Source organism: Nelumbo lutea, chromosome 8, assembly GCF_056320005.1.
Source record: "Nelumbo lutea isolate HS-2025 chromosome 8, American lotus-T2T, whole genome shotgun sequence".
NCBI classification, from domain to species: Eukaryota; Viridiplantae; Streptophyta; class Magnoliopsida; order Proteales; family Nelumbonaceae; genus Nelumbo; species Nelumbo lutea.
In genome coordinates, this window is record NC_142691.1 from 22,955,888 (window position 1) to 22,979,298 (window position 23,411).

A 23,411-nucleotide genomic window follows, 5' to 3' on the forward strand; every position below is an offset into this window, starting at 1 on the left:
TCAGTTGTCAAAGCATTGTAGAAACAATTACCCTATGAGCAAAAAAAGATCTTCTTTTCCTTTTCATGTTGTGCACTCTGATGTGTGGGGGCCTTACCACTTATCTTCTATGGGGGGCTACAGATATTTCATCCTGTTTATTGATGACTTTTATAGATTCACTTGGATATACCTAATGAAATCACGTGATGAAGTCCCAAGACTTGTGAGGCAATTTCATGAGCTTGTTTTAACTCAATTTGATATCAGAATTAAGGTTTTCAGATCTGACAATGCAAAAGAGTATTTTGAGAAGAGTTTATCCTTGTATCTCTCTGAAATGGGGGTTATTCACCAAAGCTCCTATGTTAGAACCCCTGAACAAAATGGAGTTGCTGAAAGGAAAAATAGACATATTGTTGAAGTTGCAAGGAGCCTTTTGTTTGCCTCACATGTTCCCACAAGATTTTGGGGTGATGTTCTTACTGCTACCTATCTCATAAACCGTATGCCATCCAAGGTTTTAGGGTTTAAATCCCCCTTCAGTCTTCTTCATCCAGACAAGGATTTCTTCCTAATTCCTCTTTGTGTGTTTGGTTGTACCTGTTATGTTCACATTCCAAGTGCCCAGAGACATAAGTTTGAACCAAAAGACCACAAATGTATCTTCCTTGGTTACTCCCCCACACAAAAGGGTTATTGTTGTTTTGATCCAAAGACTAGCACTCAACATGTCTCTATGGATGTTACCTTTGATGAGCTTTCTCCTTTTTATGGTTCCTCTCAGGAAGGACATTGTCAACAGGGGGAGAGTCTGTCACAAGTATTTGCTCTTCCTCTTCCTGTCTTAGTTGAGTCACTTGACAAGCCTGTATCCTCACCAAATGAATCAAAGGAGGATCAATCACTTCACTCCTCTTGCCCTATTGCCCCTAGTTCTTTACCTCCTCGTCATACCCATAATCCCAGTGTATCAAAGGCAAAGATCCAGGAATGAGCAAGTTGTTTCCCTTACAACAGATGAGACTCATACATTCCCAATCATAGATGAGATAACAGGTACTGCTTCAGCCTCTTTGGAACCACCTTTCCCAGTAACTTGATGTCCCCATTGCATTTAGGAAAGGAAAGCGAAAGTGCACTGCACACTGCATTTCCAAACACCTTTCTTATGATCTACTTTCTCCTTCATACTTTGCCTACCTCTCTTCAGTTGCTTCTAACCCCATTCCTAGGTCTGTGTCAGAAGCTCTTACGATTCCAAAATGGAGAGATGCCATGAAATCTGAAATGGATGCTCTACACAAAAATGATACTTGGGAGGTGGTGGATTTGCCTGAAGGGAAGGGTCCAATTGGGTGCAAGTGGGTCTTTACCATTAAATACAGGGCTGATGGGACTATTGAGAGGTACAAGGCTAGACTTGTTGCAAAAAGCTACACACAGACATATGGGATTGACTACCTTGAGACCTTTGCCCCTGTTGCCAAGATGACATCTGTGAGGGTTCTCTTATCTCTGGCAGCTCACTTTGATTGGCCTCTTTATCAGTTGGATGTAAAGAATGCATTTCTGAATAGTGACTTACAAGGAAATGTATGCAAATTGAAGAAATCACTTTATGGCCTCAAACAGTCTCCTAGAGCCTAGTTTGAGAAATTTAGAGCTGCACTTGTTAAATTCGGTTATGTTCAGACACAGTCAGATCATACTCTCTTTGTGAAGAAAAGTGGATCTCTAGCAGTGTATCTCATTGTGTATGTTGATGACATTATAGTGACTGGGGATGATGCCTCAGGCATTCGGGCCCTAAGTCTTTCCTCCATACAGAATTTGAGATTAAGGATCTGGGGGAGTTGAGATACTTCCTTGGCATAGAAGTTGCTAGATCCAAGGATAGGATTCTTATTTCCCAGAGGAAATATGTCCTTAATTTGCTGTCTGAAACTGGAAAAATGGGTGCTAGACCAGCTGCAACTCCCATTGATATGAGTCGCAAACTTTCAGCTTCGGATGAAACATCGTTAGAAGACAAAGGGGTCTTTTAGAGACTTCTTGGAAAGCTCCTGAACCTGTGCATGACTCGGCCAGATATTGCGTATGCTGTCAGTTGTATTAGCCAGTTCATGCATGCTCCTAGAGATACTCATATGGCAGCAGCAGAACGAATTTTGTGCTATCTGAAAGGCTCTCTAGGAAAAGGAATTCTATTTACCAACCATGGTCATCTGAAACTTCAAGCCTATACTGATGTTGATGGGACTAGAAATATTGATGATAGAAGATCTACTTCAGGGTATTGCAGTCTGGTGGCTGGTAATGTTGTCTCTTGGAGGAGTAAGAAACAATCAGTTGTGGCCCGATCCTCCGCCGAAGCAGAGTATAGAGCCATGGCACATGGAGTCTTTGAATTGTTGTGGCTAAGGCCCTTAATGGAAGAACTTGGGATTGATCATGACAAACCCATGATGTTGTACTGTGATAATCAGGCTACCATCAACATTGCTCACAACCTAGTACAACATGATAGAACCAAGCATATTGAGGTTGATAGACACTTTATTCGAGAAAGAGTCTCTTCCAGTGAAGTGTGTCTTCCATTCATTACTTCAGAAGGACAATTGACAGATTTCCTCACCAAGGGTATTTCCAAGGCAAGGCTTCAACATGACACTGGCAAGCTGGGCATGATTAACATCTATGCTCAGCTTGAGAGGGAGTGTAGAGGAGATGGGCCGAATAGCCCATAGGCTGTCATTCTATGTTATGCTTATGTTTTTCTCTGTAATGGGCCTTATTCTGGGCCCATACTCTTATATACTCTATTTTTGTAATTTCTTGCCCACCCAAGGGCCTCTCTGTAATAATTCAAAGATTAATTTAATAAAATGTTTTAGAGTGTTAGAGAGAAATTTAGTTCAAACCTCTCACTCTCTAACTCTCATTGCCGCCAGCTCTCTCTCTCTCATCTTCTTAATCTTCTCTTGTTTGTTTTTTGGTTTTGTATCTAATCTCAAGCAGTTCTATACTTCAAGAGGGTTGTTTTCAACTGTTTCCTATGAAAACATTTCACCCTCTTTTTTCGAGCCTTTCTCACATCCATTGACAGTGTCCCTATCCCTAAGAATGTAGCAGAAGCTCTTTCAGTACCTGAATGGACAGATGCTATGAAGGAAAAAATTAATGCCCTTCATAAAAATGGCACATGGGAACTTGTAGATCTTCCTAAGGGAAAAGATCCAGTTGGATGTAAATGCGTGTTCACAGTCAAACATAGGGTTGATGGCACGGTGGAGAGGTATAAAGCTCGTTTAGTGGCAAAGGGGTTTACACAAGTGTACAGAGTTGATTATGCAGAGACTTTTGCACCCGTTGCCAAGATAAACTCCATTAGAGTTCTATTCTCTCTTGCTGCTAATCTTGACTAGAATCTACATCAGCTTGATATCAAAAATGCATTCTTGAATGGTGACCTTGAAGAGGAAGTTTACATGATATAACCCCCTGGTTTTCAGGCTCAAGGCAATGAACAGAAGGTGTGTAGGTTGAAGAAGTCTTTATACGGGTTGAAACAATCACCGAGAGACTGGTTCAGCAGATTCCATGCAACGGTTCAGCAAAAAGGATACAAGCAATGTCAATCTGATCACACATTGTTTGTGAAAAGAGGAGAAGGTAAAATTGCTGCTTTGATAGTATATGTTGATGATATAATTATCACTGGCGACTAGAAGGATGAAATCCAAAAGTTGAAGAGTTTTCTTGCCACACTGTTTGAAGTAAAGGATCTAGGTCCTCTAAGATACTTCCTAGGAATTGAAGTTGCCCACTCAAAAAGGGGTATCTTCATTTCCCAAAGGAAGTATGTCCTAGCTTTACTCCAGGATACGGGAAAAATGGGAGTGAAGCTAGTTGATTACCCCATTGATCCTAACCATAAATTAGGTGACAGCCAAGGTGAACCTATCAAGGATGTGAAACAGTTTCAGAGACTTATAGGGAGATTGTTATATCTTTCTATGACCCGCCCAAACATTGCTTATGTAGTTGGTGTCCTTAGCCAGTTCATGCATGCCCCTATGACCACTCATCTTGAAGTAGCAGAAAGAATCCTCTAATACCTTAAAAGGTTTCCAGGTGCTGGCTTGTTGTTTCAAAGGCATGGACATTTGAAAGTTGAAGTGTATACTGATGCAGATTGAGCAGGATCCCTAAATGACAGAAAGTCAACTAGTGGCTACTACACCTTCATAGGAGGAAATCTAGTTACCTGGAGAAGCAAAAAGCAAAGTGTGGTGGCTAGATCCAATGTTGAAGCTGAATATCGAGCAATGGCTCATGGAGTGGCTAAAATTATGTGGATAAAGAATCTGTTGAGTGAGTTGGGCTTTCCAGTGGACAGACCTATGACCCTATTCTGTGATAACAAAGCAGCCATAAACATTGTTGCTAACCCTGTGCTACATGATAGAACTAAACACATCGAAGTCGACAAGTATTTTATCAGAGAGAAAGTTATCACAGGGGAAGTGTGTACTCCCTATGTCAGCTTTGAGGATCAACTTGCAGGCATCTTTACAAAAGGAATACACCACTCAAGACATCATGATTTATGTGACAAGTTGGGCATGATTGACATCTATGTCCCAACTTGAGGGGGAGTGTTAACAGCTGTTATTTTTTCCTATGTATAGTACCGTAGGGGTACTATTGTACTTTTACTCCTTTTTTATTTTAGTTGTTGTCGCCCTAGTATATATATTAAAATGTTGCGCCTCCAGCAGTATCTTTGAGCTCTCAGTTCTCTCTTCTCTATTCTTCTCTCTCTTTTCTCTCTTCTTTCATTCTTCTCTCCTGCATAACAGATACAATGTGGCAGAACAATTGGGTCTTTCCCACGTTGTGGATGAAAAGAAAGAGGACCGCAATAAATTGGTGTAGTCTCATTGGAAATATAAGAGAACAAAGAAGGAAGTGGAGAATTTGAAATCCAAAATCAATTATCACAATCGAAACAAACAGCAAGCAGATATGAAGAAGATAAGGATAAAGTAGGGAAGAGGAAGAAAAGGTTAACTAATGAAGATCCTAAGCTATAATATGATAGAAGTGGGTTAAGCAATGAAGGATAAAGGTTTTGAGAGGCTTGGGATATGCATACCAGTTTGAAACCTCATTCAGATAGGGAGAAATGAGAAGAGCTCCTTTGGTACACCAATATGCCAAACTAGTTTCTTTTGTGCATGTGATGTATATTAGTATTAAGATAATCCTCGATTGGGTTGTGGATGTCCTTGGTTGTTTTTTGTTACTCTAGGGTCTTGTAGTTATCTTGTTTTGCACATATCAACACAATTTGGATCTATTACTTACTAATAAAAAAAATTGTCATCAAATAATACAGCACCTTTTTGAAGAAACCAAATTAGTTTATTGAGAAGTAGAGGTCCCACAAAACCAATACAATCATTTAATACCTGCAAAATATGAAAATCAATGAAAGGAATATTATTAACAGTTAACAAGAAATTTAGTGTGTTATATCTCCAGGATTGCAAGTTGGGTTGCCCGACTTGAGGATTTTCAATTACATCGGACTCAGGTTAGGGTTTGGTCCCATTGGAAATTTGACAAATTTCCAACCCAACCCAATCCAAGTTGCACCCCTAGTTATCTCAATAAGTTGTTGGAGATAGGATATAAAATATAAAATTGAAATACACCACAAACATCTAATTTCTAATTTAGTTCATCAAGTCCCAAATTGTGACCTAGGATGTTTTCTCACTTAAAGGATTCAAATCAAGTCAAAAAGATGGCAAAATGCCTTCTAATTATGAAATATTTTCTAGATTCTGGATCAACATGACATTTTTCTAAATGGCATCCACAATAGTGCTCTATCAAGAACCAACAACATAGCTAAAGGGGCTGGTCTGGGGCCCCAATCTGCAGGATTAGATGTTTGTTTTTTATATAAGATACAAGAGGCTATTTTTATGTGCTTGGGCTACCCTTTTTCTCTCTTTATTACCTAAGATATTGTAGTTAATTAAAATCACTTTTTTAAATGCGACAATGTAAATGTTTGTCATCATAGTGAAAGAAAAATGTATTCTTAGGGAAACTGATTACTCTCAATTCCCTCTTCTTTTCATGTACAGAGTACAAGGAAACCTGGGGAAGTTGTCCAGCATTTCTCATATACTAGGAATTAGGATTTCAATTCATAGGTTTTATTTTTTGGTGGGCACAAGGAGTTAAAGAAACTCGCATCCTCAAGAACTTCTAAGAGTATGCATATACTAGTTACTCCATCTTGCTCTTATAGAACCAAGGCAATTTGTGATATGAGTTACAAAACAGATTTCACCATTTAGATGGAAAAAATAGCTCCTCTTGTGGCAGAACACTATTTGGAGAAAGATTTTTGCTTCATTTATTTAATAAACTACTTAATTTCTAGTTACTAGCCTAAAGAACTTTGTAGAGTTGTAAAACAGGTCAGGCCGCCCGTGGGCCAACATGATTTGGATCGTGCCAGACTTAAGGGGTCCAGACACATAGGCTTTCACAACACAGCACACGAAAATGGCCTATCCCAGCACAGACCACACACACATTCATATAGATATAGATATAGATATAGATATAATGATAGATAGATAGATATAGTGATATGTATACATACATAAATATATATATGTATATAAATTTTTATTTTCAATTTTATTATACTATTTTATTCCAATTTCATTGTAATTTTTTCCATTTTTATTTTATTATTTCATATATGAACAATTGTATACATTAAAATTCATATGAAATCATATTTTAAGATATTGTTTTTCAATTTGTTGTTTATCTTGTTAATTTTTCATAGTTTTTTCAATTTAAAAAAGATAAGAAAAAGAAAAAATCATGCCAGCCCACAGCCTCGCCCCTCTTTTCACATTTGTGCCAAGCAGGCACGGCCCACTACAGGCCCAACACAGCACAACCAACATTACAGCTCTACTTCTCTATAATCAGAAAAGCTATGGTATACTAAATAGGATAATGCTTCAAATGTTTCAACTGGAAATTGGAAAATAATAGATAATGATTCAAGTGAATGCAACAAAGCCATAACTGGGTTTTAAGAAATAAGAAAAACAAACGCAAAGCACAGTAGCATCCTATTTTCTAGATTTTTGGACAGCATAAAAGAGTCTTTTTGGTCCATAATCTTGGTCAGTATATATGAGTTAAGTTCTGAAATCCAAAACCCTTGAGTAGAGTAGAAAGCCTTATGTGCTGATTTCAGCCAAGCTTCTTGTGAAAGGAAGAGTAGAAAGTTGGGGATTTCAACAAGAGACAGAGGAAAGGGAAGAAAAGAGAAGAAGGTCGACTAGGATAGATTAACATAACCCTAGCCGCCAGCCCCTCATTCTATTTATAATTAACTTAAGTATGAGATATTACAAGGATGCCCTTAGTAGGGCGGCAACTCAAACTAAGTAATTACAGCTCTTTAAAAAATAAAAACTAATGGGCCCAAGGCCCAACAACATCTTAATTTAAAAGAAAATAAACTAAACACAAGTCGGCCCACTCAACACTCCCCCTCAAGTTGGGAGTAGATGTCATACATCCCCAACTTGCGTAGATCATGCTCCAGCTTATTCTTTGCAACGACTTTTGTGAGGACATCAGCAAGCTGCAGATCAGAAGAAATGTATGGAAGACAAACTTCTCCAGAAGTTACCCTTTCTCTGATAAAATGTCTATCTACTTCAATGTGCTTAGTTTTGTCATGCTAGACTAGATTATGAGCAATATTAATTGCTGCCTGGTTATCGCAGTATAGCATCATAGGCTCTTCTGCCTGAACACCGATTTCTTCCAACAGAGAACAGATCCAGAGAAGTTCTGAAACTCCATGTGCCATGGCCCTATATTCGGCTTCTGCACTTGATCTTGCCACAACTGTTTGTTTTTTACTCTTCCATGAGACTAGGTTACCCCCAACTAGGGTGCACACTCCTGAAGTTGATCTTCTATCATCGAGGCATCCTGCCCAGTCTGCATCTGTATAGGTCTCTAGCTTGAGCTATCCATGATCAGTAAACAATATGCCTCTACCTGGATGTCCCTTCAAATAAGCAAGGATCCTATCAACTACCTTCCAGTGCTGGTCTCGTGGAGCATGCATGTATTGGCTCACTACACTTACTGCATAGGAGATGTCCAGTCTTGTCGTGCACAAGTATAGTAGCCGACCCACAAGTCTTTGGTACCTCCCAAGGTCCTTTACTGGTTCACCTTCTGATGCATTGATTCTATGGTTCTGATCAATGGGGGTGCTAGCTGCCTTTGTTCCAAGTTTCCCTGTTTCTTGGAGAAGGTCCAAGACATACTTCCTTTGAGAGATAAAAATTCAATGTTTCGATCTTGCAACTTCAATGCCTAAGAAGTATCTCATTCTCCAAGGTCCTTAATCTCAAATTCCTCATGCAGGTTCCTCTTCAAACTATCAATCTCACTCAGATATTCCCAGTGACAACAATATCATCCACATAAACAATTAGGATTGACACCAAGGATCCCCTACGCTTCACAAACAAGGTGTGATCAGATTGAGTTTGAGTGTAGCCAAAAACAATCGGGGCCTTTCTGAATCTGTCGAACCATGCTCTGGGGGATTGTTTCAAGCCATATAGTGACTTCTTCAGCTTGCATACCTTTCCCTCTTTAGAATTATCATAAAAACCAGCTGGAAGATCCATATACACCTCTTCTTGTAGATCCCCATTTAGGAAAGCATTCTTCACATCCAGTTGAAACAAGGGCCAAGAGTATGAGGCAACAAGAGAAAGGAGTATCCGAACAGAGGTCATCTTTGCAACTGGTGCAAAGGTCTCTAGATAATCAATGCCATAGGTCTGTGTGTATCCTTTTGCAACAAGTCTTGCCTTGTACCTCTCTATGTTTCCATCTGCCTTATACTTTACTGTGCAAACCCATCTGCATCCAACTATCTCATTGCCTTCTAGTAGGTTCACAATCTCCCATGTCTGATTCCTAATCAAAGCCTCCATCTCTTCTTGCAAAGCTGCCTTCCACTCAGGTTTGGAGAGAGCCTCACTAACACCCTTGGGTATAGACACCAAATCAAGAGAAGAGAGAAAAGCACGGTAGGAAGGAGAAAGTCCACTGTAGGATAAGTATTGTGATATGCAATGGGCAGTGCACTTCCTCTTCCCTTTTCTAAGAGCAATAGGGAGATCAAGGTTATCTGTAATAGTGTTAGTGGGACCAATGGGAACTGAAATAGTAGAGGAATCAAGAGGAATACCTGGATCTGTATCAGCCGAATCTAGAGTCTCCAAGGGATCGACAGGAAGTGGTGTGAGTTCTGTTGTAGTGGAATCAACCTCCTTATGAAGTCTCTACCGTGAATAATATTGTGAGACGGAACGCAAAGGGGGTGGCAAGGTAGGTGACATCGGATGGTTGTCAAGCACAGTAGTAGACACAGGAACTAGAACTAGGAGAGGGATAGACTGCTGACTTACTTCTCCAAAACACTCTCCCTGAGAAGGATTCCTTGAGAAGAAGTATGTAGATTCGAAAACGGTGATGTCCATAGTAACAAACCGGTTCCTAGAGACTGGATCATAGCAGCGGTACCCTTTCTGATTCTATGCATATCCAAGGAAGACACATTTCTTTGCCTTGGGATCAAGCTTTGAATGGTAAGGACCAAGAATATGCGAAAAGCAGACACACCCAAACACCCTTAGAGATATATGAAACATCTCCCCCTGAAGAAAAAGAAAGCTGAATGGAGTGCTGAATCCAAGTATACGAGAAGGCATCATATTAATCAGATATACTGCCGTGAGAACAACATCACCCCAAAAACGAACCGGAACTGTCGCTGTGATCATCATGCTTCTTGCCATCTCAACACTATGTCTAGTTTTTCTCTCTGCAACACCATTCTGCTGTGGACTGTAGGAGCAGTTACTCTGATGGACAACACCATACTCCAACAGATATGAGGCAAGATGTCTCTCAAAATATTCCCTAGCATTGTCAGATCTGAACATCTTGATTCTAGTTCCAAACTGTGTTAATACCATCTGATGGAATTGCCTCACCAAGGATGGCACCTCATCACGTGATTTCATCAAGTAAATCCAAGAATGTCGAGAGAAATCATCCACAAACAGAAGAAAATAGCGATAGCCGCCCATTGAGGGAACATGATAAGGGCCCCACACATCCGAATGAATAACATCAAAAAGAGAAGAACATCTTTTATTACTCGGTTTAAAAGAGTGTCTACAATGCTTTTCAAGTTCACAACCTTCACACTTCAACCTTGATAGACTCACAGACTCAAACAGTTTTGGAAACAAAGAACTTAAAGAAGAAAAAGACAAATGACCTAGACGATTATGCCAAAGTATGATCCGATCCACAAGTTTTGACTCACTGTCCTTGGAAACATGATGACTTTGGTGAATTGGAAGAGTATCCAGGAGATAGATTCCATTCACTTCACGACCACTCCCAATCGTCCTCTTTGAATCCAGATCCTGCAAAATACAATGTCCAGGAGAAAAAATTATTGAGCAGTTCAGATTCTTAGTCAAACTACTAACAGATCCCTTCCCAGCAATAGAAACATGGGATCCATCAGCTGTGGAGACCCTATCTCTGCCAGAACTGAGCTGGTAAGAGGAGAAAATGGTGGAGCAATGGATCATGTGCTCTGAGGCTCTAGCAATAGGAACATAGTTTGCAGTGGCATGTGGACTACCTGTGTGGGCAAGGGAGGTAGAGTGAGTTCCACCTGTGCTACCTGTACCTTGTTGTCCGGTTGCGGCTGAATTGGAACTAGTTGTATCCCTCTGATTCAGAAGTAACCCAAACCTCTCAAGCTCGGCCCTTACTGCAGCAGCTGCAACAGACTCCAAGGCAACTGTAGTAGGGGGGCCAGAGTGTCACCAGTAACTGCCATATGTGCATTTCCTTTCTTATTCTTCAATCTGGTCGGCACAAGATGTGAGTGAAGCTTCCAGCAAGTATCTCTTGTATGCTTTGGTTTCTTACAGTAGTCACAGACTAAGTCCCTTTTGTCTTCCTTCTTGTTCTCATTGCCATTCTGTTTAGGTTTCACAGTACTTACCATAGCAGACTGATCAAACATGAGATTCTTCATCATTACATCCCTCTTGCACTCCTCTCCTAACACGAATGCATATGCTTGGGAGAGAGTGACACTGTCCCTGGAAAGAAGATGTTGTCATGCAATGTCATACTCAAGGTTAAGGCCAGCAAGGAATTCGAACACCCTATACTTCTCTAAGTGTCTTTGATAGATAGCTGCATCCTTGGTGGTTTCCCAAGCAAAGGTCTCTAGATGGTCAATCTCCTGCCACAGGGTCTTAAGGACTGAAAAATAAGCTGCAACAGATCTATCTCCCTGCCTAGTAGCAATAATCTGATTTCTCAGTTGATAAGCCCTAGCAACATTCTCCTTCTGTGAATAGGTCTCTGCAACCCCATCCCATATCTCCTTAGCAGTGTTTGCCCATAAAAAGTTTTTACTTATATGTGGCAACATAGAATTACACAACCATGTCATTACCATATAATTTTCTTGCACCCATCGGGAGTTGCCAGTTTCGGATTTTACCTCTTCACCAGTAATATACCCCAATTTTCCACGAGCCCCAATGGCCATCTTTGCAGATTGGGACCATTCCAAGTAATTTGTACCATCCAACCTAACTGTAGTAATGGTTCCGGCTCCAAAGGGGTCTCCAGCACCTCCTCCCACTGGTCCCATTTCATTCCCGGGCTTATATTAAACTCTGTGTCCCTCCATGTGTCTCAAAGAGGTATTGAAAACAACTAAAAAATGCAACAAGAATAAACAGAATACCTTCTGGAACCAACGACACTCCTTTGGTGTCCTAGACTTTCTTCCCACGAAAGATTCCTTTTCGGTGGGATGGGGAGAAGAGAGAGAAGAAGCAACCGCCCTCTCTAGAGGCCTCCAAACCACATGGAACTTGAATCGCCCCTTACAAAAAACCCAGAGGAACCATAAAAAATAGGGTGCCACTACCTAGGTCAAAATTGAAGAGTCCAACAAAATCATGACTCTTCCCCTTTCTCCAGTTTTTCCTGATTTTGATGAAAAACCCTAGACCAGCTACAGGGCATACAGATCCATCAAGAAAATCCAAAAACTGGGCTTACCTAAAAGCTTCGATCAGCCTCTTAAATCTCCATGCAGTCGGCCGATCTAGGGCTACAGGAACGAATCTCTTCAAGAACCTTCAACCTGCTCTGATACCAAGTAGAAAGCCTTATGTGCTCATTTCGGCCAAGCTTCTTGTGAAAGGAAGTGTAGAAAGTTGGGGATTTCAGCAAGAGACACTCAACAAGTAGAAATAAGAACAAGAAATTTGGGTAAATTAGAATAAATTCGGTTTATATGACCCCATTCCCCTTTATTTGTATTTTAACTAGAAAGTTATCCTAGCAGACAAAACTTCCATTGACGGAAACCCTCAGGATTAACTATATGGCCATATAAATGAACAACTCCATATAACCTGACAATAATATGTTGTTATTTAGACCTACTCTATCAATTATCTTTAGTAGGTGTTTCATATATTTTAATAAGTCCACTAATCCGTCAAAAAATGAATATCTACTCAAAATTTTATGGTTTCTTCAAGGATTGTAGTTATTAGTTTTTCTTCACTTGTATTTCAAAGTGCCAAGGAAAAGGCCATTCTAGAATTTAGAGCAATCATCGCAAGTGCATAGAAAGTATGCCAGTATAATTTTAGCCTCAGAAGTTGATGAAACTTACTGAAAGAAGCGTGATAAAAGAATTCTCTAAGGTTTTCCAAGACCTCCAAGAATTTGAAAGATATAAGCTCTTTAAATATGGTCTAGGTTTGGTTCAAAAATAATTCAAAGAGATAGGACAAACGCAGTGTTTGGTATGCCATAAGGGCTTCTACTCAAGTGTTACTTTCTTTATTGTAATTCATGTTGTTTCTTGTTTAAAGAATTTAAAGTCATCTCAGTTCGCATTGTAGTGAGAAAATAAGGTTTCCTGCTAGTATATGCTTTAACAACTAATTAAAAAGACAAAATAAACTAGGGCTAAGAGGCTTCAGTAAGAGGTATCAAATAAAATAACATTGCATGACTTGTTAAAAGGAAAAACAAATAAAATAACATGAAAGGTCAACAGGAAAAGGCATTATCCTCACAAAAAAAAAGAGAAAGATATAAATCACCTTTAACAGACCAAGCCGAAAATAGGGCCATCCATATGCACAACAAATTGCTTTAAACAAGGATGGCTGGGAAGAATTTTTACATTGTTCAGCCACCCAACAGCTTCGCAATGTACTATGGCAAGAGGAAGGATTCAACTCAGTAGGTAGCTGAACTAAATCTTCAAAGTCAAGCTGCTTTGTCACACCACGATCCATTACCGGACTTATAGACTTGAAAGTCAGAAGATGCCAATAGTTATGAATCGTTTCCTGTGATGAGGAAGGGGGAAAAACTATGAACATGGAAATATCCTTAAGAAAAAGAATAAAAAAATAAAGCATCAATAAACAACTAATGACATCCAATTTTGGCTCACAAACAACTAATGACTAAAGAAAAGCATTAGTATCTTAGATAAAGCTAGGATGATAGTAAAAGACATACAAAATGTCTAAGATGGCCTTCCTCTGAATCCAAGGCACTTGAGATGAGATTTTCTTCTAGTGAACCACAATTTCTGCAAATAAACATTACATATAATCGATGATCTTAGTAACACTGGGAGAATTTAGAAACAACTTTTTTATGTTTTATATTTCACACATTCAATTTCCGTCCCTCCCCAGACCCCGCATTGGCAGGAGCCTCATGCACTGGGCTGCCCTTTTATTAGTTAATTCTTATACAAATAAATGAGCTAATAGATATATACATACATAGGCATGAGGTCAGTTCCAATACCTTTAGATGTGTGAGGCATAAGCCTTAAAGTATGAAGTTTAAGCCTCATGAATACTTCCAAGAAAAACATCAAACTAAGATAGTAAGATGAAGATTGAGGATAATTATAGAAATATGAAGAAAAGTATATTCTCAAAAATGAAGAGCATATTAATGAATAATGATCACACAAGCAAGGACAATGAGAATATTAGGAGCTTAGAGAAAGATCTGTCACATTCCTATACACTGTTTAATATTATTATGAAAATATAAATGTTATATAGTACCTCACAGTGGTTTTAAATATATTGAAGAATAGAGACAGCCAACATACTGTCATACATTTACATACATACACACATAAAAGGCATCTGAAAGTTTCGGGAATATGCCTTATACTTTAAGGTATTAGACTCTAAGGTTGAGAATTGTGGCTCTCTCTTGAATCATGCCTTGAGGATAACCTCAAGGTCTAAGCTTCATGTGCCTTTTAAACCAGATTGATATCCATCACTGTTAGAATTTGGGCATCTCATAATTACAAGTCAATGATCATATGTAAATATGTAATAGTAATATACCTAAATGCTTTTATATTTGTTTATGGATTAGCAATATAATTGCTCAATTACTATTACATACTTATTTCTATGTCAGGAAAGGAATCCATATTCATTTTAAGACTGGATATTGCAGTCAACTTTCACATATTTCATGAAGAATATCTAGCATATCTTAAGAGATTATTGGAGGTTGAAAATCTAAAAATAGTAACTGGTAACAGGACAATTTTTTGGTACAACACAAGGTTAATGAAAATATATTTTCAATGTGATATATCTCACAGTAATAGAAGAATTTGGGAAAATATTCAAATATATATCACTTACCTACTTTTATAAGATGATTGCATTACTCTGATGATGTTGACAAATAGTCCAAATATGATATCAATCACCATAGAACAACTGTCTTTAAGACATTGTATAACCTGTCACATGGAACTGGTAATAAATGCTAGAACAACTCTCTTTAATACACAACTTTGAACATTAATATTTTAGACCAAAGATACTTCTTTAGTAGAGGATGGAGATTTGTCTAGTAGTGAGAAACCGAGAAAGTAAAAGTTGCAGATGGTGCACTTATTTACTAGAGGAGGGAGATTTTCGGATTCATTCAACATCCTCCTTTCCTTATATCTTGCATTCCCCCACTTGTACTCATATTTCTATTTTGCTGCCTGTTAGAGTATCACTTTATCTTTTTCTATCAACAGTATCACCAAATCTTTAATCTGCAATATAAATATTTGTCCTCCCATTTTGTTATCCAGTACTTGCACTCAAGGAGGATGACTAGGAGAAATTTTTTTGCGATATCTTTTTCTATCAACAATATCTACCTTCTTGAAGAGTCTCTAGCTCAGTATGAAGCTCACAAATATAGTACTACCACGAGAACTATTAAAAGACCAAGTAATATGTTGGCATTGTAAGTTAAGAGAAGTTGATCCTACAGGTTTTTGGTCATGATCTTTTAAATATTCAATATGAGATGAGATCTCTAATTTTGCAAAATAGGGGTCATAATTTGGTACAATGGTGAAATCTTGGGATGATAAGCATGAGAAGATGGTTTTGACTTTTGAGTCTGAGAGTTCCCACTTCATTCAAGAAAATTCCAAAGGTTAGGTCCATAACCAGCTCTCACCCTTTTTAAGACCCCAGATAGTCAGGACCAGAATTGGGTTATGGCCCTTGTTAACAGCTGACCTATAATTGTGTTTTTGGTCTTTTCTTCCTTATTTATTATAATATAGTTAGTCTCTCTTGTCCTATTTTAAGTTGTGTGCCCATACTTAATTAGGGGAATTCTAGTCATTGTAATTCTTTTAAGTAATGTATAAATACTAGCCAACCGGACTGAGGAGACAGATTTTTCTCTCCAGTTTTCTCTTTCTTCTTCGTTCTCTCTTCTTCTCTTTTCTTGGGACTCTTCCTATGTTGTTGCCTATTACTTCTAGACATAACAGCAGGTCTGAACCATTGTTTCAGTCCTTGTATTAAAGTCTGCAAAATATTGTCATAGTTCATATCCTTTAAGGTCTAAAAGAAGTGAAGTTCTACTTACAGTGGTTGTATCACAAAAGAAAGGTAGAAATGGCCTTTTCTAAAATTGTTTGGGCTTTCTATGCAATATGAACAGATGAAAACCTTTTGGCTTGAAGGTTACATGTATAACAAAAGAAAGGACAGGTGGCAATCTAGAAACATCCCATTGTTGATAAGAGCAAACCCCTAGTTAGTAATCAAAAAGAATTATTTTGAAAGATAAAAGTACTGTTATGTATTACCTTTTTATCTTTTCAAACAAGAGGGTTTTCTGGCCTTTTCAATGAACCCAGTCTATAAAAACTTGGCAAATCAGCCCCCACAAACTTGAAAGAAAAGAAAAGGAAATTTTCCATCTCAAAGGACGGAGCCCATACTGCTGGTCCAAAACCTTTCACATAGGAAATAGTTTTTCCATATCAGATTCTTGATTATAATCTGATTACTAATATCTCCAGAATCTGAAATCCTTAATTATTCTACTTTTGGTAGGGTTTGGAATTGCCCTATTAGCATTTATGAATGTCTTGGAAGATTCCTTTGTTTTTCTTGTGGTTGTTGTATATCTTGAGTGCCCTCCTCTCATATACTCTTTTGTACCTTTCTCTTAGTTAATAAGCTTTATTATTTATTTATTATCAAAAAAAGAACATCTAAAACAGGCACAGAGATAGGCTCAAGATCATAACTAATCAGGTTAATTGAATGTTTTTTACTGAAAATTTAAGTTAGCAATCATAATCATAGGTCAACCACTAATGCTTCAATATGAAAAGATGAGTTTTATTCATGCCCAGACAAGGACAGGAAATGTTTTCACTATTTGTTTATGTCAAGAGAAGAAACTAAACCTACATATAAAACAACATAAGAAGAAATTAAATATTTAAATAAAATTAAAAAAGAAATGATTGAGTTACCTCTAATGAAGAAAACACTGTATGTAAATGAGGAATCCCGAAAAGAGGTCTTGCAATCCACCAGAAACAAAGGACGCGATCACAAAATATGAAGAACCAATTTTCACACTTTGAGAAGAGAATAATGGTGGCCTAAAATTTAAGAATTCAGAAGACAGGGGTGAGGGGGAGGGAGGGAAGGAGAAGAATCCAAGATCAAAGAACCCGTAGCTTCTAAAAACTTCTTAGGATTTTCCAGCAACTTAAGTTCAAGAATCTTACCCAAGTTAATAACTGAGAACATCTAAAAAACCATTCATGATATATGGTATGCTTTCCTTGAAGCACCTTCTTCAGAAGGAAGACCATGTCACAGAAAGATAATAGTGCTCCAAAAGCAGGTATAAAAGTCAAGAAGAGCTTCTCCACAAAGCACATTTCTGTAATCTACAAAATTAAAAAAAATAAATCAATAAAAACAAGATTAAATACAAACTTAAGAATAAGAAGAAGACAAGACAATATCCAATTCTTAAACAAGGAAAATAACAAACATGAAATACATCATGCACTCTAATATGATTTGATAAAAAAAGGACCATTAACCAATGTTGGTCCTAGCCATCCTGGGAGGGGTGAACTGGATGCAGAACTAATTTCTCACTTTTTCCCTTTTTTGTTGGCACAAAGTGCCCACTCTCAGATTCGGACCCATGTTATCATGTTCGTCAGCCATATGGTTTGATGCTGCTAAGTATAAAGTGAATTTCTAGTCTATGGATAAATATGTTCCTGTAACAAATTAACAATAGCTTTGACTTGTTATGTCCAAACAGTGAGTCTATATTTATGATATCACAAGTCCAAAAAGGAAGGTCTATGGCAAAACAAGGGAAACCGATTGCAATTCTGTTACTTTCTTCATAACCTTAATTTTTTTTGGATCAGCAATAAAATTGGATTTATATTAAACTGATAATATGGATATTACATGAACATGGTGTATCCACCCATTAGGATTCATTCCAATCCCAATTCAGGAATAAGATTTACAATGGTGCCCAAAACATCTGTTGCCTATATACCCCTTGCTTTGCAAGAGTGTCAGCCATCCCATTTGCTGTCCTTCTGACCCACTTAAAGGTTATGTTCAGCTCCTGTGTGATGCTCTCTATTTCCCTAAATTCGTGCCTATATATCCATGGCACAAGCTGCTTGTTTTTGGCCCAAGAAATTATGAGCTTTGAATCTCCCTCTACTTCTACAGGCTGAAATCCTGATTGCTTAGCAATTCCTAGCCCTTGTAATAATGCCATTAGCTCAGCCTTTAGTGCATCTCCTAGCCCCAGAGCTCCTGAGAAGATACCCAACACTTTTTGGTGCAATCCCTACATACTCCTCCAATACCAGCCTTCCCCATGCTTCCCACAGAAATTCCATCAAATTTTAGTTTTATTTTATTAGCCGCTGGGGGTAACCACTCCAAAATGCCTTTTCATTTTCTTTGGATGAGGATGCCACTTGAGTCCTTGCCCTTAGGACATCATTTACTGAGAATTCTTTGAATTGATCAAGTGTCTATCAAATGTGCAGTTCTGAATTTGATGGCCCCAAACAATTCCTCTTTCGACCTACTCTTTCATTGAAAATCCTCCCAAATAGAATATACTGTTGCAGCCCTAGTTGCACTCCACATAATTCTTCCTCTCTTCTTCAGTTGCCATAGGAAACTTGGGCTGAAAAGGCTTGCTATATCCTGTGGAGGAGACCACATGCAACCAAAAAGAGAACAAAAGAAGTCCCAAATACAAAGCACAAAAGGGAAAAAAAGAAATAAATGAGATAAGGATTCACCACTTGCAAGGCAAAGGAAGCACATCTGAGGCAATAAGCATTTGTTTTGCCTTCTTTTTTGAAGCATAACTAGTGTTTACCTTTACAAGGCAGGCTTCCCAACATAAAGCCTAGATTTAAGGTGGGATAGGCTTACTCCAAATCTCTTTCACAAGGAAATTCTCACCCATATTATTTGGTTGCAAGAGGGAATTAAGGAAAGAAGCACAAGTAAAAACCCCATTGGATGTACCAGACCAAACTCTAGTGTCCTCTACTGATTGATCCAGAAAGGTTAGCTGAAGTTTGTTCAACAGTTGAATGAGTGCTTCACATTCATTATCCCTTAGACCCCTTCTAAAGCCAAAATCCTAGCTCACCCCTGAAGAAGAGAAAGTAGCAAACCTCAATACAGGCTGTTGTTTGTAATTAGATAATGAGAAGAGACTTGGAAAAGCAAATTGAAGGGAGATTTCAGTCAGTTATAGCTCTTCCCAGAACAATACTTTGGTCCCACAACCCACATCATATCTAATGGAATTAATGATGTGAATTCCAGGGAGAAAGTGTCAACAAGGAAGAAGCTGCTTTTACATCCCATCCATTATTCGATGTCTTGTGAATACTTCCAATTACCTTATGCCAAAGCCTGTCACTTTCCAAAGGAAACCTCCATAGCCACTTCCCCAAGAGTGTTGTATTTCTATAAATTAGGTTCCCTATTCTTAATCCTTCCTGCTCCTTTGTCTTGTTAACTTCCTTACACTTCACCAAATGGTCCCTCTTCTCATCCCCTGGTTCCCAAAGGAAGTCCCTAATTGATCTGCCACTCTAACTAGAATTCTGAAGGTAGAAAGGTAGTAGATGGGTAGTTTAGCTAAGGATGCCCTAATCAAGGTTATCCTCCCTCCCAACGAAATGTAATTCCTTCATAACCTTAACTTTTAGATAACAAGTTATCTATGACATGGTGATGGTGCATTAGAAAGGTTATTGAGTTATCTCTCTAACAAGTCTAATATCTCCAGAATTGGATGTAGTTAGTGCAAGTTATGGCTAACTTAGAAAAAGATTTTGCTCTAAATTTTTATTTTGAGGTTATTAGATTTTCCAAATTAGAGTATTATCAGATGTAAAATTCAAATAAGTAAAGAATGACCTAACAATCTTTATTTTGTGATATCTCAAAAAGATCATTTCACTATTTTTGTTCAATGGTCCATAGTAAACAAGAGATTGAAGAGGATATTTCCCATAAGATAAGAGCAGGATAGATGAAGTGAAGAGGAGAATCTGAAATATTGCCTGATTAGATAACCAACAGGACCAAAATGAAAAATTTATAACACATCTATAAGGCCATCAATATTAATGGAGCAAAGCGCTATGAATCAAGAAACTATACTTTAATAAAATTAACATAATAGAGTCAAGGACATAATATGGATAAATAGCAAAAGCATGGATTCACAAATGGGAATTATTTAGTAACACCAAATAAGTGATAATATGATGGAAGTTAGATTAAAATGGCTTGGACATGCAAAAATAAGATGATCTACTACACCAGTAAGAATGAGTTATCTAATGTAACTTTATGCTCCATGAGAGGCTGCACCTCACACCTCTCCTTGGGCCTCTTGTAATGTTTGCTGATTATAGTTCATAACTTCATTTAATAAAATTTAAAAGTTTACTTATCGGAGAGAGAGAGAGAGAGAGAGAGAGAGAGAGAGAGTGGAAATCCAAGAACATGCTTTGTGGTAGTAAGAAAGGATTTTAGGACTTAGAATTTGACAATAGGATATAGACCTTGATAAGGAGGAATATCAAAGCAGGTTTCTTGTACCAGACCCCAATGATTGAGAAAAGGCTTTGTTGAGTTCAATTGAGATTATGAAGGAACGACTTTTAAAATACGCTAGTTAGAAGAAGTGATTTGTCACTCATTGATGGGTTAGAAGAGCTCATGGTAGACCAAAAAGGACATGGGTAAAAGTAGTAAGAAATGATTTAAGCACTAATAGTTTAACAGTGGATATGGATTTAAATAGAATGATTGGAAAAACAGGATTCATGTAGCCGACCCCATATAGTTTGGATAAGGCATAGATGACGATTTTGATGATGCTGATGACAGAACCACTTGTAGAAGTTGGTTTCTCTAGCTTTATGACCAAAAAAAGAATAAAATAAAGAACCTAAAAAGTCTTTGATCAATTTTAGAAATTTGTGTAAAAAATTATAATGGGTCAAAATAACTTTTTAATTTGTCTTTAGGAGCGAGTCTCTAGGAGTCTTTTGGGTTAAGAAAGAAATCCATATAGAGTACACAATCTGATTATATCATCTGCAACAAAATATTCATTGGTGGTATCCATCCAAAACTAAAAACATGCAAAACTATTTAATTTATAGAAGTATGAAGATTAAGTGAAATACAACGAACATACCCTACTACTTCTCCTGGCATTTCTTCCAGTAAATCCAAGTACAACAATCATAACAACAGTCACCGCATTTGCGCAGAAACCTAATACCGTTTCACATTGTTAAGGAAAAACAAATCTTTTTTCTACAACTTAATAGTAAAGAAACACACTTAACTATTAACACTAAGCCACAAAAAAATAAATAAGAGAATGATAGAAGGATATATGTTCTCAAAGCATTCCGAGAAGCCATTTCCATCCCATACCTGAAAACCAGAGAATCCACCAAACAAAAAGTATCAATAAAAAGAAAATTATCCTCAGAAATTGGAGAGATACAGAGAGATGTTACGAGAAAAAGAGAGAGAGTAAAACAGAGTCTCAAGGCATATGGGTTTGGCGTAGTCAAATTATGGGCAATGGACAAGAAGATAGTTTGCCGCTTCTTCGAAACTAATATAGAACGAGAGCCTCAATGAAGGAACTCTTACGATTGGAGATTTTGGGCAAACGAGCTTCATGAATTCCATCTCTTCGACTAGAGAACATAACACAGCAAGCAGAGCGGTCTGCAACTCTGCATAGACGAAAGACAGCGCCTGAGAAGGAGAAAAATAGAAGTTGACGCATCTGTATCCCACTAGCCATTAATGTGGGTGCCCACATGTATATCATTCAAACATGGGACATGGGTCACACTGGACCCGATAGTCAACTCGGTTTTAACCGCCAATAACGACCTCTCTTTCATTTTCGTCATGAAAGTCCCAGGAACTGGGCCCGGACCGGCCCGTTCTTTATCGGGCCTGGACATATCTTGAGGCCCATGGGCTCGGGCTCCAAACATTAGGTAGGATTACTTTTCAGGCAGTTCTCGTTATTTCTCAAATAAGCCCGACCTAAATATATAATATATATTAGTTTATTAAATCATTATCAAATACTAATTTATAATTTAGAAAATAAGTTTATTAATTTATTAAATTATTGCAAAATTAATATAAAATATGTTAATTTATTAAATTATATTATATATTAGGTAAGAACTTATCTGTTCAAATTTAGTTTTAGATTGAGGCCTGGGCTTCGGGCTTTATATTAAGAGCAGGCTCAGGCTTAAAGACTGAAAGTCAAAACTCAGACTGGCCGGTGAACGGGTCTACCGTGTTTCGCTTTAAATTTTCAATCCATTCGGAGTTTCATCCGACCCGGGTCGATGTTGTATCCATTTGGAGTTTCATCCACTTTATATCCTGGTACTAGTATAGTATTATCCTCCATCACTGAGACACTGGTTGCTTGACATCACTATCAGAGTTGAGAGAGTATCGGACAGATTCGCATGCACCAGTTATCTGCTTTTAACGTGGCGGATTAATGGTCTGCACTCCACTGTGTAAATCCACTTCTTTTCTCTTTTGAAAAAGAACCCCTTTTACTAGTGCTGATAACCACTTCCCAAAAGAAAAAAGAGATTGTATTTTGGACTGACTGGCATTGTTTAGGTTTCTTCATTAAGGCTGTTAAGGGATAGATCCGACTGGGCCGAACCGGTCCGTGTCAATGAAATTGGGTCTAGGTCTGCATTATGATCATCATCATTCATGTTTTATCGCAACTATATGGAATTAGCTACATGAATTATATTTCGCCAATCTGTTTTATTTAAAGTCATCATCATCTATGTCTTATTCCAATTACATGTTCTCTGGATTTGCATTATGTCCCGATTATAATTGCTGGGTCAGTTCTACGTTTTGGTATTATGCCATGACTATAAATGGGTCAGTTCTAGGTTTTGATATTATGTCTGAATTATAATTGGGTTGGGTCTGGTTTTGAACCAAATAGAAAACGTTTCCTGGCAGTGACGTGACACTAGATAATGGGTATCAGTGCTGAAAATGTTTATCGGTGCATTGGAACCAAACAGGAAAAAAAAAAAAAAAAACGTTGTTGATGCTCTATGAAACGTCCTACTTGACAGCAACATTTTCAAGCAAACAAAAGAAACACTGTTTTCTCAGAAAACGGTGCTTCTGACCCACACATAGCTGCATCTGCAACATTGATGCCAAACATATACTTAATATATTTATCATGGTATGCTCTTTGATAATATTATATCT

The 23,411-nt window shown here is 37.9% G+C and overlaps 1 protein-coding gene across 4 annotated transcripts in view; it reads right to left on the minus strand.

The window, feature by feature from the left end:
- ABCC13 (multidrug resistance-associated protein 11) overlaps positions 1 to 21,902 on the minus strand; it is a 155,322-nt gene extending 133,420 nt beyond the window's left edge. For 3 of the 4 annotated variants that reach the window (XR_016103858.1, XM_088960046.1, XM_088960044.1), the window contains exons 1-9: positions 21,774 to 21,902; positions 21,508 to 21,548; positions 21,304 to 21,391; positions 17,300 to 17,464; positions 17,039 to 17,170; positions 14,895 to 14,995; positions 13,726 to 13,798; positions 13,299 to 13,550; positions 5,387 to 5,456 (exon numbers count right to left, since the gene is read on the minus strand). Coding sequence is in view for 3 of the 4 variants with exons in the window: in XM_088960046.1 (XP_088816172.1) it covers positions 5,387 to 5,456; positions 13,299 to 13,550; positions 13,726 to 13,798; positions 14,895 to 14,995; positions 17,039 to 17,170; positions 17,300 to 17,464; positions 21,304 to 21,391; positions 21,508 to 21,548; positions 21,774 to 21,812 (961 nt within the window). In the remaining variant the exon portion in view is untranslated. Of the gene's footprint in view, positions 1 to 5,386; positions 5,457 to 13,298; positions 13,551 to 13,725; positions 13,799 to 14,022; positions 14,046 to 14,894; positions 14,996 to 17,038; positions 17,171 to 17,299; positions 17,465 to 21,303; positions 21,392 to 21,507; positions 21,549 to 21,773 lie in introns of those variants that run through there. The other variant, XM_088960047.1, reaches the window with a different exon arrangement.
- Between the last annotated feature and the right edge of the window lie 1,509 nt (positions 21,903 to 23,411).